General features: G+C 44.6%; 1 protein-coding gene across 1 annotated transcript; it reads right to left on the reverse strand.

Moving 5' to 3' along the window:
• Positions 1-1,195: 1,195 nt before the first annotated feature.
• SBSPON (somatomedin B and thrombospondin type 1 domain containing) lies at positions 1,196-11,501 on the reverse strand. Its single transcript, XM_086465893.1, has 5 exons — positions 11,285-11,501; positions 3,526-3,720; positions 2,868-2,958; positions 2,000-2,176; positions 1,196-1,313 (listed from the first exon to the last, which is right to left on the reverse strand). The coding sequence occupies exons 1-5, from the start codon at positions 11,499-11,501 to the stop codon at positions 1,196-1,198; spliced, it is 798 nt and encodes a 265-aa protein (XP_086322019.1).
• Between the last annotated feature and the right edge of the window lie 2,790 nt (positions 11,502-14,291).

The following is a 14,291-nucleotide window of genomic DNA, read 5'->3' on the forward strand; positions in this document are numbered from 1 at the left end:
GGCTGAAATGTTCAGGAAGTATTATGATAATCTGCTTTCTGTTTTGGAGGCCTGCTTCCATTAAGATAAAATGGTGCAGTACAGTTTTAAAGGTTTGTTTCACCCTCTTTATTGAGGACAGGATGTCAGCCAGATCACCTTTCTCATTGTTGCCACCAGATGCCTCCGTTTCTTGCAGCTGCTAGAAACAGTGGTAAGCAGTAGTCTGCAGGTTCCACAGAGATGCTGCATGTCTTAACAGTACATTTCCTCAGCCTTAAGGCATAATTTCTTGTTAGCAAACATTGGGGATTTCAGGATCTTGATAAAATACAGGCTTTGGCCTTCAGGAAGGAACGCTAGAGCAGCTGTAAGCCAACAGTTCAGAAGGTCATAGCAGGTATCCGGCAGGTGAGAAAGTGCAGTGTGTGGCCTCTAATGCTGTGACCATACCTCAGGGTAGGTAATGGATAACAGAGCAAGGATTTGAGCTACCTGCATAGCAGTCTTGCCAGTGCTCTAATGTTGGAAGTTTCTGCATTAATCGTATATGAGCAGTTTTACCTAGTCATGAGTAATTTTTTTTTTTAATGTTAGCCACGGCTTTAGTATTAGGTTTGTCTGCCATAAAGCTCACGCTGTATTAGTGACATGGCCTTCTGAGCAAGGCTTCTCCTTAACAATGCTGATTAGTCGTAGGTGGCTGGATGTGACAACAACGTAGAGGAGGAACACTTACCCCCTTGTAGTATAACCAACTGTCTAGATGGTACTGAGAAGGAGCAAAGGATCTAAACTGAAATCCAGTTTTAGCTCTCAAGCTTTCATTTTTATTCACTCTTGCTATTAATGATGACAGTAACTATTCTCAGACTTGAGAACGTTTGGCTGGCTGAGGAGCAGTGCCTGTAGACAAGGCTGTGGACAGTAAAGAATGAGAACTTCAGGAAAAGCAGCTACTACCATTAGAAACATTTGCTTTTTAATTACAAAAGAGAACATGGAAACATGCTTCTAGTGTTCTAATGCAAAGATCACTCTTAGCGTTTTGTATTAAGGTGGAGGGAGTTTCCCCAAAATGCTTCTTCCAAAGCTGTGACTCCTTTAAAGTTTGTTTAGGCTCCAGAAAATGCAGCAGAAAGATGTAGGTTTCTTGGTATTGAAGTTAATTTTCTTAATCTTTTTGTTGTTGCTGTTTTAAAGGTCTTTTAAACTTTTATGTAAAAATAAAGCTATGCACAAGGGGACACGAACAGTGCTCCAGTTGCCGAATCTTCTTCCAGGTTCCTTGGCACTGAGAGTTGCCAACTGCTTCCCAGTGTAAGATTTTACCTCTGAAACGTCACAACAAATGAGGAGTTAAAACACTGAAAACTATATTTCATGTTTATACATTGCATAACATGTCAGAAGATTAGATTTGCTTAATAATGTAAGATTTTAATTAGCTCATCTAGCTCTTAAAATGCTTTCTGGAGCAGGCACTGTATTCCTAAATATAGTGTATAGGACAGTGGACTGAGTAGCTGGTTGTACAGGTATTCAGTAGTAGGCATGTTAATAAATGTATAGATCAAATAAAAATCTGTTCTGAATATTAAATGTCTACTTTCAGAATTACTGTTCTGGAAACCAGGTGTATAGGTTTGGGAGGAGTCCTGCTCCACCACTGTTAAACCTGAAATCAGATTTGGATTATGGCAGGAAACAGGGTTTTTAAGTAAAAGTGCCCGTAGCTGTACAAAGACCTCTGGCACTTCAGAAGTTGCATCATCCCTTCACAATAGTAAATAAAGCATTCAAAGCACTGAGCTCTTATACTGAAATAATTTCCCCATTTTATCTAGGTTTTAAAAGCCATTTCTGGGAGAACTGAAAGGGTAAATAATCTGAGCTCTACAAGCAATAGGAACTGTTTCATTTTTTAGGTATAATAAATGCGGGGTTTAATCAGGCGTTGAGAAAACCTCTGTACTGGGTTTTGCTACAGAAGAGACAGCAGAAAAGTGGTTTTCTTTACCCATCTGCATTATGGCCATCTCCAGAACAACGATGCGTGTCAGTATTCATGGCTGGAGGCTGGCAAGCTACACACACAGTATGTCCTTCGCGTAGGTACTGCATCCATCGAGCGTACGGTCGATTCTCCAAGGCACAGTGGAGTGAAAGTGATTCCGTTTTAAATTCCACACAGTATCTGCTCAGAAGGAAACGTACTAAATTAGTCATGATAGATAAAGCACAAGCTAGGTATACACTTCAAATGTACTTACATATCACACAGGTGGTGTTTGTGAAGTGCAAGTAAGACATCATCACTGCCAAGAAGCCTGTTTCTGACCCTAACCTAATTAACGGAGTCTCAAAAGCATGACACAAACCATTTCTCATTCTATGCCCCAATCCAGTGCTTTAGGTATGATCTCACTTTAAGGTTGTGTTCTCTATTCTTAAATTATGTTGAAAAACAAACCTCAGTAACTTCATAACCATCTCTACCGGTAACAAAACAACTTTTAATTGCTTGTGTCAATTAATTTAAAAAAAAAAATCTCTTGGGACCAATCACATTCAGCACATTTGTTTGTTCACAGACCTAGGTCTAATTTCTCAGACTTACGGATATATTCGGCTTTGGCTTAACATTATTTACTGTTTGCTTTCAAAAGCAGCTACCCTCAGATTTGCCATGACCCCAATGTCTAATTCAGGACAATTAGCAAGTAATAAAAAACCAACATCTAGAACATGCAAATGAACAGCAGAAGAGAAAAACATACAAGCTATAGCTTACTGTTTAATTATTGCAAATTTAATTACATTTTTCTCTGTAGCGAGCTATTTTCTATTGAACAATATGACCCACATGCATGTGATAAATAGATTACCCAGCTGCTTCTTTGTCTGAAGGCCAGAGAGAAGATGCTGCTCGTCGTTTTCTTTCTTTACCGTATTCAGAGGTAGTTATGAAAGCAGGGACTGAGGAAGAAAACAGTTATGGTAAGGCAGCAAGCCACAGCTGAGTCATATTTCAATTACTGGAACAGTGGGTGACTGAATCAGGAGCTTGTGGATGGTGATGCTGAAAAAATGATAAAATATTGGCAACATCAGCCCTTAACCCCATTCCCCACAGCTAAGCTCTCTTCTTATGCAGAATAAATGTATCTAGAACCGTGTGCCGTCTAGTCTGTGAGGAAATACAATGTGCTGGAATCATACAAGGAGCTCTGTTTCATACTGAAGTTGTGTCCTAACTTTGCACAGAGACAACTTGATACTTACTGAGGGGCTTAAATTGAGAAACTGAAGGAACGCATGCAGCTTAGCTGTTTACTTAATAGAAATTAAGAAAAGCTTGAGTAGAAAAAAAATATAAGAATAGAATAGAGCAATAAGACAGTAGAAAGTAGAGGTTTAAGCTGTTTTTTTAACCAGCTAGCTGGAGATAGGTGCAGTGGGGTTTTTTTATCTGTTCACTGACATCAGTAAAATTTATGAAGGCCCTGATGGGCACAATGTACAGGTAAGTCGAAGAGAGAATACCATGTTCATGGCCGCAGTCCTCTCCCTGGTAAGTCAGGTATTCCAGGCAGCCAGCCTTCTCCTCTAGAGCAGGACAAGGTTCCCCACCATTTTTAGGTTCCTGTTGTACATAGCGCCTGCGTATCCGCAGATTGGGTTGACATTGTTCTGCACAGCCACTCCAATGGCTCCACTCCCCTACAATGCATGGAAGAGCTGCAAAGCAGTTTTGAAACATTACTAGTAGTCAGGACTTCTGTTTCATCCGAATCACTCTCAAAAGCTTCAGCAATAAGACTATGTCTGGTTTTTTCTTACTCACATTCTTTCATTTATAGGTTTTTAAATGCTCTTCTAGGAGTTTGCATCTTCAAATTTAACTTTCACACCTGCCTGCAGCGCTTGGCTCCCTATTCCATCCCTGGTCCAGAAAGAAGCTGCTCCTTATGGAAACCTTTCACTACAGCTGTGGGGTTCTTCTGTACCCTCTTCTGAAGCAGACGGCATTAGCCCCAAAGGGGACCAGCTCGTGGATTACCTAGACAAGCGAGTGGTCTGACCTACCTTGGCAGTTCCTACACCACCAGATTTTGTTTAAAGCCTGGAACATAGAGTAGCAGGATTCAAGAAGCCTTTCAGCCCTCTTGATTCCCCTCAGATTGATTTCTAATGCCTTTTCCTCAATGCTGAAAGAAGCTCCACTGCCACAGCTTTGTTGCCCTGTTTTAACACAGGGTGTCCTGCTCCACAGTTCTTGCTGCAAAGACAATTTTTGGTGATAATTTTGGTTTTGCTAGTCTCAGAGCAATGCAGGGACATGTGTAGAGTTCTGTTTCTGTGTCTGTACAGCTACTGATGCAGACAGAGCTTTGCAACAATGCAGGTATTTAAATGCACTAAATAAAATGTGTAAAAATGTGATTTTAAGGCCCTCTTTTGCTCATTTCCAACTACAGAATAGTCCACTGGATATTTGAATTTTACTTCTCATGGATCACAAACTTCCTCTGAACTTGACCAAAACATTATGGGGAAAGTGCCGTTATTCTGAAAGTAAACTCTGAATCACAAGAAACATTTCACTCAGGCAGAGCATCAACAGTACAGGAACCATACACTTGTACCTTTGGTCTCTCCTAAACCAGCCTAGTAGTCAGACCTACAAAGAACTCTCTTCATCTGTTAAATTCACATATATTAGGTGAACTCACTGAAGGTCTCAGATGAAGAAAAAAAGAATAATGCTTCATCTTGTATTCTGTAGTATTTTTCTGGCAACTGTTGAAACCTTTAGCCCAGTTTACAGCCTTTGACACCTTTTTTGATTAAATAACATGCAGGTTCTTTAGAAAAAGACTGGATCATCACATTATGTAGAGAATAAGCCCTTATTTCATGTTTGCCACTTTTTGTAATCTTTTTAGGAGAGATGTAAATGATAGACTAAGCATCTCTTAGTTTCAGTACTGTCTTGAAACTCAGAAATGCTCAGATCTATTGTATCTGTTATCCACTAGCCACTTCCTTCCTTATTTTGTTCTCTGCAGTGCATCTCATAATGATGGCATGCTCCTTGTTGTTCTCATTTACATTAAGCACCACATGCATTTTTCCAATCTATAATTCTCCCTTCTCTTGCATTTCTCATTTATATTCTGGCAAAACAGTAGCTCTGTCAGCCTTGCTAATGTAAGCATGGACGATATGCCAGATACCTTTCAGGTGGATACAAATAATCTACCCCGGAAGAGAATGTTTTGCAGCCTGATTCCCAAAATACAGAAACAGATGATGGACACATTATTCCTGAGTAAGAAGCTACATAACATTAAAGTCTTCACCTTTTTTGTCCATTAATGCAGTACACAACAGTAAAAAACAGCTGTTTCACATGTTTCCATGAAACTGAGCTTTCCTTAGCTTCATCTCCAGGAACACCAAGCCCCAGGTTTTGAAAACTGTGTGGCCTAACAATTTCACTTTTAGCAGTTAAAACGAGTACTACAGCTCTTCAAAACTGTACCAAGCGCTGACCCCTGAGGGGCTGGATGAGGATGATCTCTAGGTGCTTACTGATGAAACAAGCACAACCCCTCCAACGAGGAACGTCAAGTCTATGCAGCCCTATCAGGTAGAGCAGTGAAAGAACAGGTAAGAAAAATGTCTCACGTGTGGGCATCCATCAAGAGAGAATCCTCTGAGGATAAGCAGTCATTTCCCCCACATGAGTAGTCCTCCACCTGTGGCCTGCAAAGACATTTAATCTAGCCAGTGGTCCATTCCCAGTAGCCTCTTTTCCTGGAGGCCACGTGGTAGGTGCTCCAGGTTGGGCAGCCGCATTCCTCCAGGCCACTTCCCCTCTCGTGAGCAGGAATGTCCTCTGCCTGGACGCCAGCGGCAGCACCAGCTTTCCCGAGCATGCACGGTGTGCTGCTGGGAGAGCCAGGAACGGCCGTGCCTGCAGCTTTCCTTAACTGTGAAATGAGACAAGCAGCTAAACAGCACTGCAGCACTGTGTACTAGTCCATGCTGCTTTCCCTGACATCATCAGCTGCCTTTTGTCCTCTGACGGACTTCCTTTTTCGAAAAAGTTCTAATGAATTTCATGTAATTGAAATCACAGAATCATAGAATGGGTTGGGTTGGAAGGGACCTTAAAGATCATCTAGTCCAACCCCCAAATACTAGCACAAAGTGTCTTATAGAAACCTAAAGGTGCCTATGTTAATATCAGAGTTTCTTATTGATATGGAAATTCTCTAATTCTTCAAGGACTTGTTTTCATCGCGCATTGTAAATGGGCTTAAAATTATTTTCCATGTAGCATGAATCACACTTTACTTTGCTTTTCCAATCCTTTATAAAGGCAGGTCTTCAACATGATACTTAGAGAATGGTACAAAACGTGTTATAGTCAATGGTTGGGCTATCTTACATTGGCTCTGAATTGTTTCAGGTCGTGCCTCTTATTACGTCATTAAATGAAGCGTTTTGCTTTCCCATGTATGCTACTTGCCATTAGCTTGTAATGGAACATATCGCATGTTTTCGATCTTTTCTTTTTTTTTTCCGTATTTCCTGATTAGAATTTAAATCCCCAAGAAGCTTTACAGCTTAACCACTAGTTACATACTTGCATTGGTGTTGCAGGAAAGTGATGGGACCAAACGAGTCTTTCAGGAAAATATTTTATGCCCCCTGGGATTCTGCCAGCATAAGACATTGGGAAGAAAGACTAAAATGTGGTAACTTCTCTAGGGTTTGTGATCTTTTCATAAGACACAGAAATTGCCAGGTTTGCTCTGTCACTACATCTCTAATTTCTTGGAGCGCCTCAGACATCTAATGCAGACAAAAGCCCTGAGAGAGGCTACCTGGTGGATCTCCTTACCGTACTGCTACAATTTCTGTCCTTTCTTCTCACTGTGCACCTGCTCTGACCCAACTTGCCCACTTTTGAGTGGCCTGACAGCGCCAGGCGTATGAGTGGCTGAGGGTGCTGCAAGCCCGCACCCTAAGGAACTCCATTGAAACAGGATCATGGCACAGTCCTGGACATTGGGCAACCAGTTGTCCATCCTGCTTAACCATTAGCATTCTCTGGCATTTTCTTCTACTTACTGATAAACACCTTCCCAGACAGCTCCTGGGTATGATTTGTAGAACAGCACTGGAAAATAACACAGAAAAAGCATATGGCTCCCTTTGCCACGCGCAGATAGTGGACACCGCATCACCAGGCACTGCCCTCAGGTGCATCCAGGTACCCCAAGGCACATGTCCCAGTCTCTGCGGCTGCGAAGGCACCGCTCTAACATGTTGCAGCACAATGCTGAGACATTTGTTTCAAGCATTTTGAATTAAAAAAAAAAAAAAAAGAAAATCAATGATAGTAAAAATGTCTGAGGCTCCACCATGGGATAGCCAGGACAGGTGCTAAATGTAGTGTGGACCTCACAGTCTTTGCCACCTGGCCACAGGGCCAGAAAACAGTCCTTGGCCCCACTTTATTTAAAAGTACAAGCACAGACTTCAATGCCTCTTCGCACATCTTAGTTCTACCCAGAGTACCCAAAGGACAGCAAGTGTCATAAGTTTACTTATTTGCTGACTCTCTTCCAAGTTGGCTGTATAAATCATCTGCAGAGGGAAGAATTTCCACATAATTTAAATCCCCTATTAGCACCTTGATACGCAGACAACATCAGGTCTCACACCACGTTTCCCATGCAGAAACTCCCCAAGGGACTGAGTAGCTGCGTAACAAATAAAGCGATGACTTCATGTCTTACTGGAATTAAACTAAGCTGACGGTTAAATATTGGTCATGTGCAGCAATACATGGCAATTTTATGGTCATCAAGATTTAGAATGAGAAGTATGAATTGCCTTAGTCATGTGGAATAATAAGAACATTGGGTTGCTAGAATGGAATTTAGCCAGTGGGATAATAACGTCGCTCTTGCAGTCAATACCCTGCAACTATTAAGGGACAGTACATCAGTTTTGTGCCTCGTTGGAAAGATGTCAAATTCCCTAGCATGACAGAGAACTGGTCCCAGCACTGACATCAAAGGAATGGCGCCATCTCTTGAAATACAAGAAGTATCGGGGACCCACAGCTGCACCTTTATGGTCTCTGTCTATGTTGCTACGGGTCCAGCTTACTCAACACCATGATACTAGACGACGATTCATTGAAACAACAAGAAGGATGCACATCAAAGGAACCTGAAGGACAAAATTTGTGCTCAGGTACCTACCAATATGTGGAAGCTAATGACACCCTTAGAAGTTTAAAAATACACAGGAAAAATTACATTGCTAACCTATGAAACACAGCTTGACTGGTCAGGACTTTTTTTTTTCATTTATAGCACTGTGAATCACAGATTTTTTTCTGAGTCACACTCTATTTAATTTTTTCCCATCTCTAGAAAAAAAGAAGATTACAGTATCTTCACTGAATCACTGTGCAACGTATGTTGTAATGCATAAGGCTCTGCAGATTGTCTCAGAGTAACCACTTCCATTCAAACGATGAGATTATTCCTTTTTCAGACTTACTGGTTGTACGATAGCTTCTATTTAAAATGCTCCCTACATACAAAAATACTTTTTCTTCATTGTTAGAACCAAAAGGGAATCCATTTTAAAAGATCTGTAAGGAAATTTATTTTAAAACCCTAAGATAAGCAGCCCATGGATTTCTTATGAGCCATTTATTTATAAAGTACCAGACCTACCACGACTTTTAGGCATGACAGAATTTAACCATGGCTTTAGGACACCCCTCCTTTCAGTGGTTTCTATTATTGTGGGTCATTGTTTTTGTATTATTCCTAACACATTTCTTCATTACATATGCTTGAGGCACTTTACACTTTCCCCAAATACTTCATCCTATCAAACATTCGCAAAGGGTTGAAATGTCATTTCAGCAGGTGCAGAAATCACGAGTGGCAAAGGGGCCAACACACAAGCTGTACCACAAGAACCACTGGTCACCTTTCTTCACAGTTCTGTTTTAAATTTTTGAACTCTACATTCAAAACAGCATTTCAAAGTGAATAATGCCAACAACACCCTTGGTGTCATTAAACACATGGACGGAATTTAGAAACACTCAGTGGTGAAACCTCAACACCCAACAGGAACAAAAATGACTTTAAAATTTCCAGTGATGTTTGTCTAACCTGATACAAACTCCCACAGAAACTGTCTGGAATTTCTGTAGCTTATTGGCTGCTTGCAATAGAAAGTACATATAACCATCTGCCTTCAAAGGAATGACTTCTCGTGATCTGTTTTGTAGTTTTGGGATGTAAGAGTTACAGCACTACCTCGGCAGGCTGCTGAAGTCCTGTCCTCCCACACTACAGCCACGCAAAACGTCCTGCTCCCTTTGCTTGCACCTGCACTGGTGCTCGCACAGCCGGGCAGGGAGGCAGTGCGGAGAGCCAAACCAGCCAGAAATGGGCAATACAGAAAACACAAACAGGGTTCAGCACCTTGAACTGGGCCACTAGCGACTGTCAAATTCCATTCCTGGTGCAGGAAAGAGAAAGACTTCACTGAGCCTATTGTCCTCCCTGTATCTAGAGCACCTGCAGGGTACAGGACAGCAACAGCACAAACATATCATGCCTTTCGAGACAACCGTCACTGAGTTTGAGACAAAAAAATATCATCTCGATAACAATAAGGCATCATCAGGTGCCAGAAATCATGTCAGAAGTCATGGTAAGAAAAGTGTCTCTACTAGAATTTTTCAAGCACAAGTTTGAGCTTCTTTTTGAAGAGCAGAGAAATTTTTATTGGATTACAGCTCCGTTTTAACACTAATGCAATGCACCTTTATTATCTCTCTTCTGTTACACTTGAATGTTAAAAATCATTTGGTTTACTAAAAAGACACAATACACTGTGACTGTACAACAAACAAGCATCTTGCCAGTTCTCCCCCTACTGATTTTCCTGAACAAAAGATCAATATATTAAAAAATGCTAATTTTAAAGATGCTGCCTCCTGTCAGACCTCATGGAGCACATTTTTTTCCCTTCTGTGAATCTGGAGAGCTTATTTAGCAGTCGGAGAACTGACCACGTTTCCTCTGGAGACCTGAGGTCAGAGTTCTGCTCTGCTGAGTCTTTCTGTGCAGCTTTACATCACCTCAGATGGGGCTGCACCATCCAACAGTTGTACTCTCCCTTCCCAAACCAGGCAGACGCAAGCCAACTTAGGTCCCAGAACTATGTGGCTATGTCAGCACGGCGCTGAGCCTGCTAAACGCACCCTAATTAGCAGGACTGTGCAGCAGAGGCTCATGACTCTTTGGCCGTAGGCTGGCGTGCGTCCAGCCAGCTGGGAAGAGACGTGAGTACGAGTGCTGCACCTGTACAGTGAGGGCTGTGTCCCTCATTGCAGACAGAGGGAAAGAGGACAAATTGTGAAGGCTGCCAAGGGTAGAAATACCACGGAAAGGGCAGCTGTAAATACCTACAAGGCAGCTGGGTCCAGTTTGGTAGAACTGGGCCAATTTCTCCTCCTTGCCAGTGCTCCCCTGGGAGCCAGGCCTTCCCCCGCAGCCTGGCAAAGGACCTCCTTGCTCATCCTCTATATTCATTTTGAAGTCCTCACCTTCACGGTGGATCCTTGCTGATTCCTGCCGCTAGAAATGAGGGCAAAACCTCACCCTGGGGATTTCCCCAATTATTTAGTTGCTATTTGTTCGGCAAGACATGAGGAATCAGAAACACAGACAGCACTAAACAAATCTCCCTGTTATCTCTGTAATCCTGCATCCCCACTGTAATCGATGTGTGTTTGGGATGAGTGTGAGTGAAAAGTAAGTAACGTAACATCATAGAGGGAAAATAACTTGAGACTGGCAAACTCCAGGCACTGTACTACAGCTGATCCAGAAACCTTGCAAATGCCTAGTGTGGGAAAAGCCTCTCTTCCCATTTCTGTGCCTTCTGCTGCCCTCACACAGCCCCTGCCCGCTCCCTGCTCACGCCTTCGCCCCGAGCTTGGTGACACTGGGGAGAAATTCGGCCTTGCAGAACCCCCCTCACCGCTGAGACTCTGCCCGCACGCCCCATCTCCAAACGCCAGCAAAACCTCCAGCCCGCAGAGCACTGGCAGGCAGAAGAGAAAGGGCCGGGGGGGCCGGGGGGAGGGGGGGTCCCCGCTCAGCTTCCCCCCACCCCATCCCCGGGCTGCGGCCCAGCCCGCCCCCCTCTCCCCAGGGCCGGGGCGGGGGACGGCCGCACCTACCCGGGCAGGCCTGGCCGTGGTCGTGGCAGCAGTCCCCGGCTCGCCGGCATCCTCCGTCGCAGTAGCAGGTCCCGTAGCCCCCTACCTCCCTCCATCCCTCGCCGACACAGGCGGCGTCCCGGCCCTCGCAGCACTTTCCCGCGCAGCTCCCCCCGGCCCCGCTCCCGGCCCACAGCAGCCCCAGCCACAGCGCTCCCGACAGCGCCGCGCCGCCCATCGCCGTGCCGCCCCGACGTGAGGATCCTGCCACCGCTAAGCGCTCCGGCCGCCACCGGCACCCGGCGGAGCGGGGCGGGCTCGGCGGGCAGGGAGCGGGGGCGGGCGGCGGGGTGGGGGGGGGCGGGCGGCATGGCCCTGCCCGGCCCTCCTTGCCCGGCCCTGCCCGGCCCTTCCTGCCCAGCCGCGCCGGCCGCCCCCGCTCCCTGCCCCGAGGGACCCCGGGCAGCGGGAAAGCTGCCGCGGCAGAGCTTCGGGGTGGGGAGGGAGCGGGAGGTGGGGAGGGTGCGTGTCCTGCAAGGGGGTGTCGAGTACGGGGATGTTCCCCACAGGATCCACATGGCAGTGACCCACCCGGTGATGTCCCACACAGCCGTGCTCTGCACAGGGGTGTCCCACACGGCGGTGACCTACACACAGTGATGGCCCTCTCAGTGACATCCTGTACAGGGATGTCCCGCACTGCCATGTCCCACACAGCCGTGTCCCATGTGATGATGTCTTGCACAGCAGTGACCCACACAGCCATGTCCCACCCAGCCATAGCCCACACAGTAGTGTTCCACATGGCAGGGACCCACAGAGCAGTGACCTGCGATGTCCCCCACAGCAGTGTCTCCCATGGGGATGTCCCTCACAACAGCGTCCCACGTGGTGGTGACCCTCACAGCAATGTCCCACACAGCAGTGTCTCACACTCCAGTGACCCTCACAGCAATGTCCCACACAGCAGTGTCTCACACTCCAGTGACCCTCACAGCAGTGTCCCACACACATAACGTTGTCCTGCACAGCATTGTCACATAGCCATGCCCTGCACAGTCGTGGCCCGCACCACACTGATTTGCATGGCCAATGTCCCACCTAGTGGTGCCCTGCACAAGTGACCCACACAGCTGTGAACTGCACAGCCGTACCCCATACAGTGGTGACTTACACAGCAGTGACCCACACAACTGCCCCAAAGTGTCCCCATCCACACAGCCCAGCAGGTGCGGACAGCCTGGGGCCACCAGACGTGGTTTGTTGGTACAGTCGCTTTCTCATTTCAGAGCACATCCCACACAGAAAAGAGCATTTGCTTGTGTTATGTTTTTCATGTTCTTTCTTTTCTTTTTCTTTTTCTTTTTTTTTTAAAAAAAAAAGCGCTGTGTTTCCAGAATTAACAAAGGAGCTGTACTTGCAGGTGCACGAGGAAAGCAGGATGGATCCCCAAGTAATTTCCTAAAACGTGAAGGTTTAGATACTGGTTTTCAATTAGCTCCAGTCCTAAAAGGTTTTCAGGATTAATGGGACCTGATCATTTTAGCCAAAAAACAAATCCGAAAAGCAAGTAGTGAGGTGACTGCAAAAATATGTTAGCTTTGCACACTTCGATTTGCAGATAGTTAGCTGCTAAGGCAAGAGACATCTGGTCTCCCAAAGCTGCCTACAGATGGGAGGTAACAGCCTATTGTATTATCTGCTACATGTGGGTACTTTGACCCGCTGAGACAGTTTGGGCCAGCCAGAGTTTAATTTCTTTTAGCCATCGCAATGTTGCTGTTCAAATGTTGTTTAAATCCCAGAGGACTGGGTCTGCACTGTTATCCAGTCTGTCACTAATGAGCTCGCTGGCAAGTTGCCAGCCTAAAACTTGAACCTGTGAATAGCCAAAGTCAGGGGAGTTCCTGTGGTGGATGAGAGGAGAACAAGACTTGCAGCCTGCCTTCGTAAAAGGCAGTGTGAGAGCTGGAATGCCTCTTTATGTTTTCCTTTCCTTTATTGAATTACTGTAGTTCACCTGAAAGGCAGAATATTAGCAGATCGATGTAGAAACTAACTTTATAAACAGATAAATAGTGTGCAGATGACTTGTGCTATAGGGATAAGTCAGTAAAACTTGGACAAGTTTGGAACAGATTAAAGAGTGGCTTTCTCTTAGTGGATATGTTTACAAAAAAACCAAGAAGCTATGCAACGGACTAGTAAAAGAAAACAGAATACAAATGAATAATGTTAAAATTTCTACTAGATGCAGGAAAGCAGATTCTTCAGAGCAACCAGAAAAAAAGAACCTTAATTAAAGAAGATAACAAGCTCACCCAGTTTGTGCCAGCAAATACTTTGTTTTTTCCCTTTTGGTTTAGTTCCTTGCTATTAGGAATATACTAGGTAACTTGTGAGTAAGAAGGACAAAGAAACACAGCGATGTGTTCTCAGGCAATGAAGCAGCACTGAAACCTTTACAGGCAATTCCAGCAAAACAGGCAGAGATTTCTTTCTAGTTTGAGATGAGATGGTCCACAGAAAGTAGGTGTTGCTTATGCCCCATTATTGGTTGTCCTTTCGTCATGCAGGATAACTTTATGAGGAAAAGCAGTTTGGGCAAGGGCTGCTATCAAAGGCATGTTAGGGAATGGGCAAAGCCCTTGCTCTGTCTTCCTCATAATCTGCGGAGGAAGGAGCATTGCATGGAACAGTCATCAGTCATCTGTTCCACAAGTGCCCTTGCTGCTGAAATACTTCTTAATCCCAGAGGTGAGGAGAAATCTCAGGACTGGATTGTAGTCCTCTCAAAAGCAGGTGTTGCTGCTAGCTCTGAGATTTTGAAAACCATGGTCTAGCTCAAATTGCCAGCCATTTTTGTACTTTTCTGCCATTTCTGCCTTTTTTTTACCTTTGGGTACTCAGAACTCAAATTCCCAAACTAAAACATAACTGCAGTATTATATGGTAAGAGGGGAGAAGAAATCAAGACTGTGAAACAAGTTTTTCAACTAATTTCTCCGACATGAAAATGGTTCCGATG

This window comes from Leptosomus discolor, chromosome 5, assembly GCF_034619465.1.
Source record: "Leptosomus discolor isolate bLepDis1 chromosome 5, bLepDis1.hap2, whole genome shotgun sequence".
Taxonomy (NCBI): Eukaryota; Metazoa; Chordata; class Aves; order Leptosomiformes; family Leptosomidae; genus Leptosomus; species Leptosomus discolor.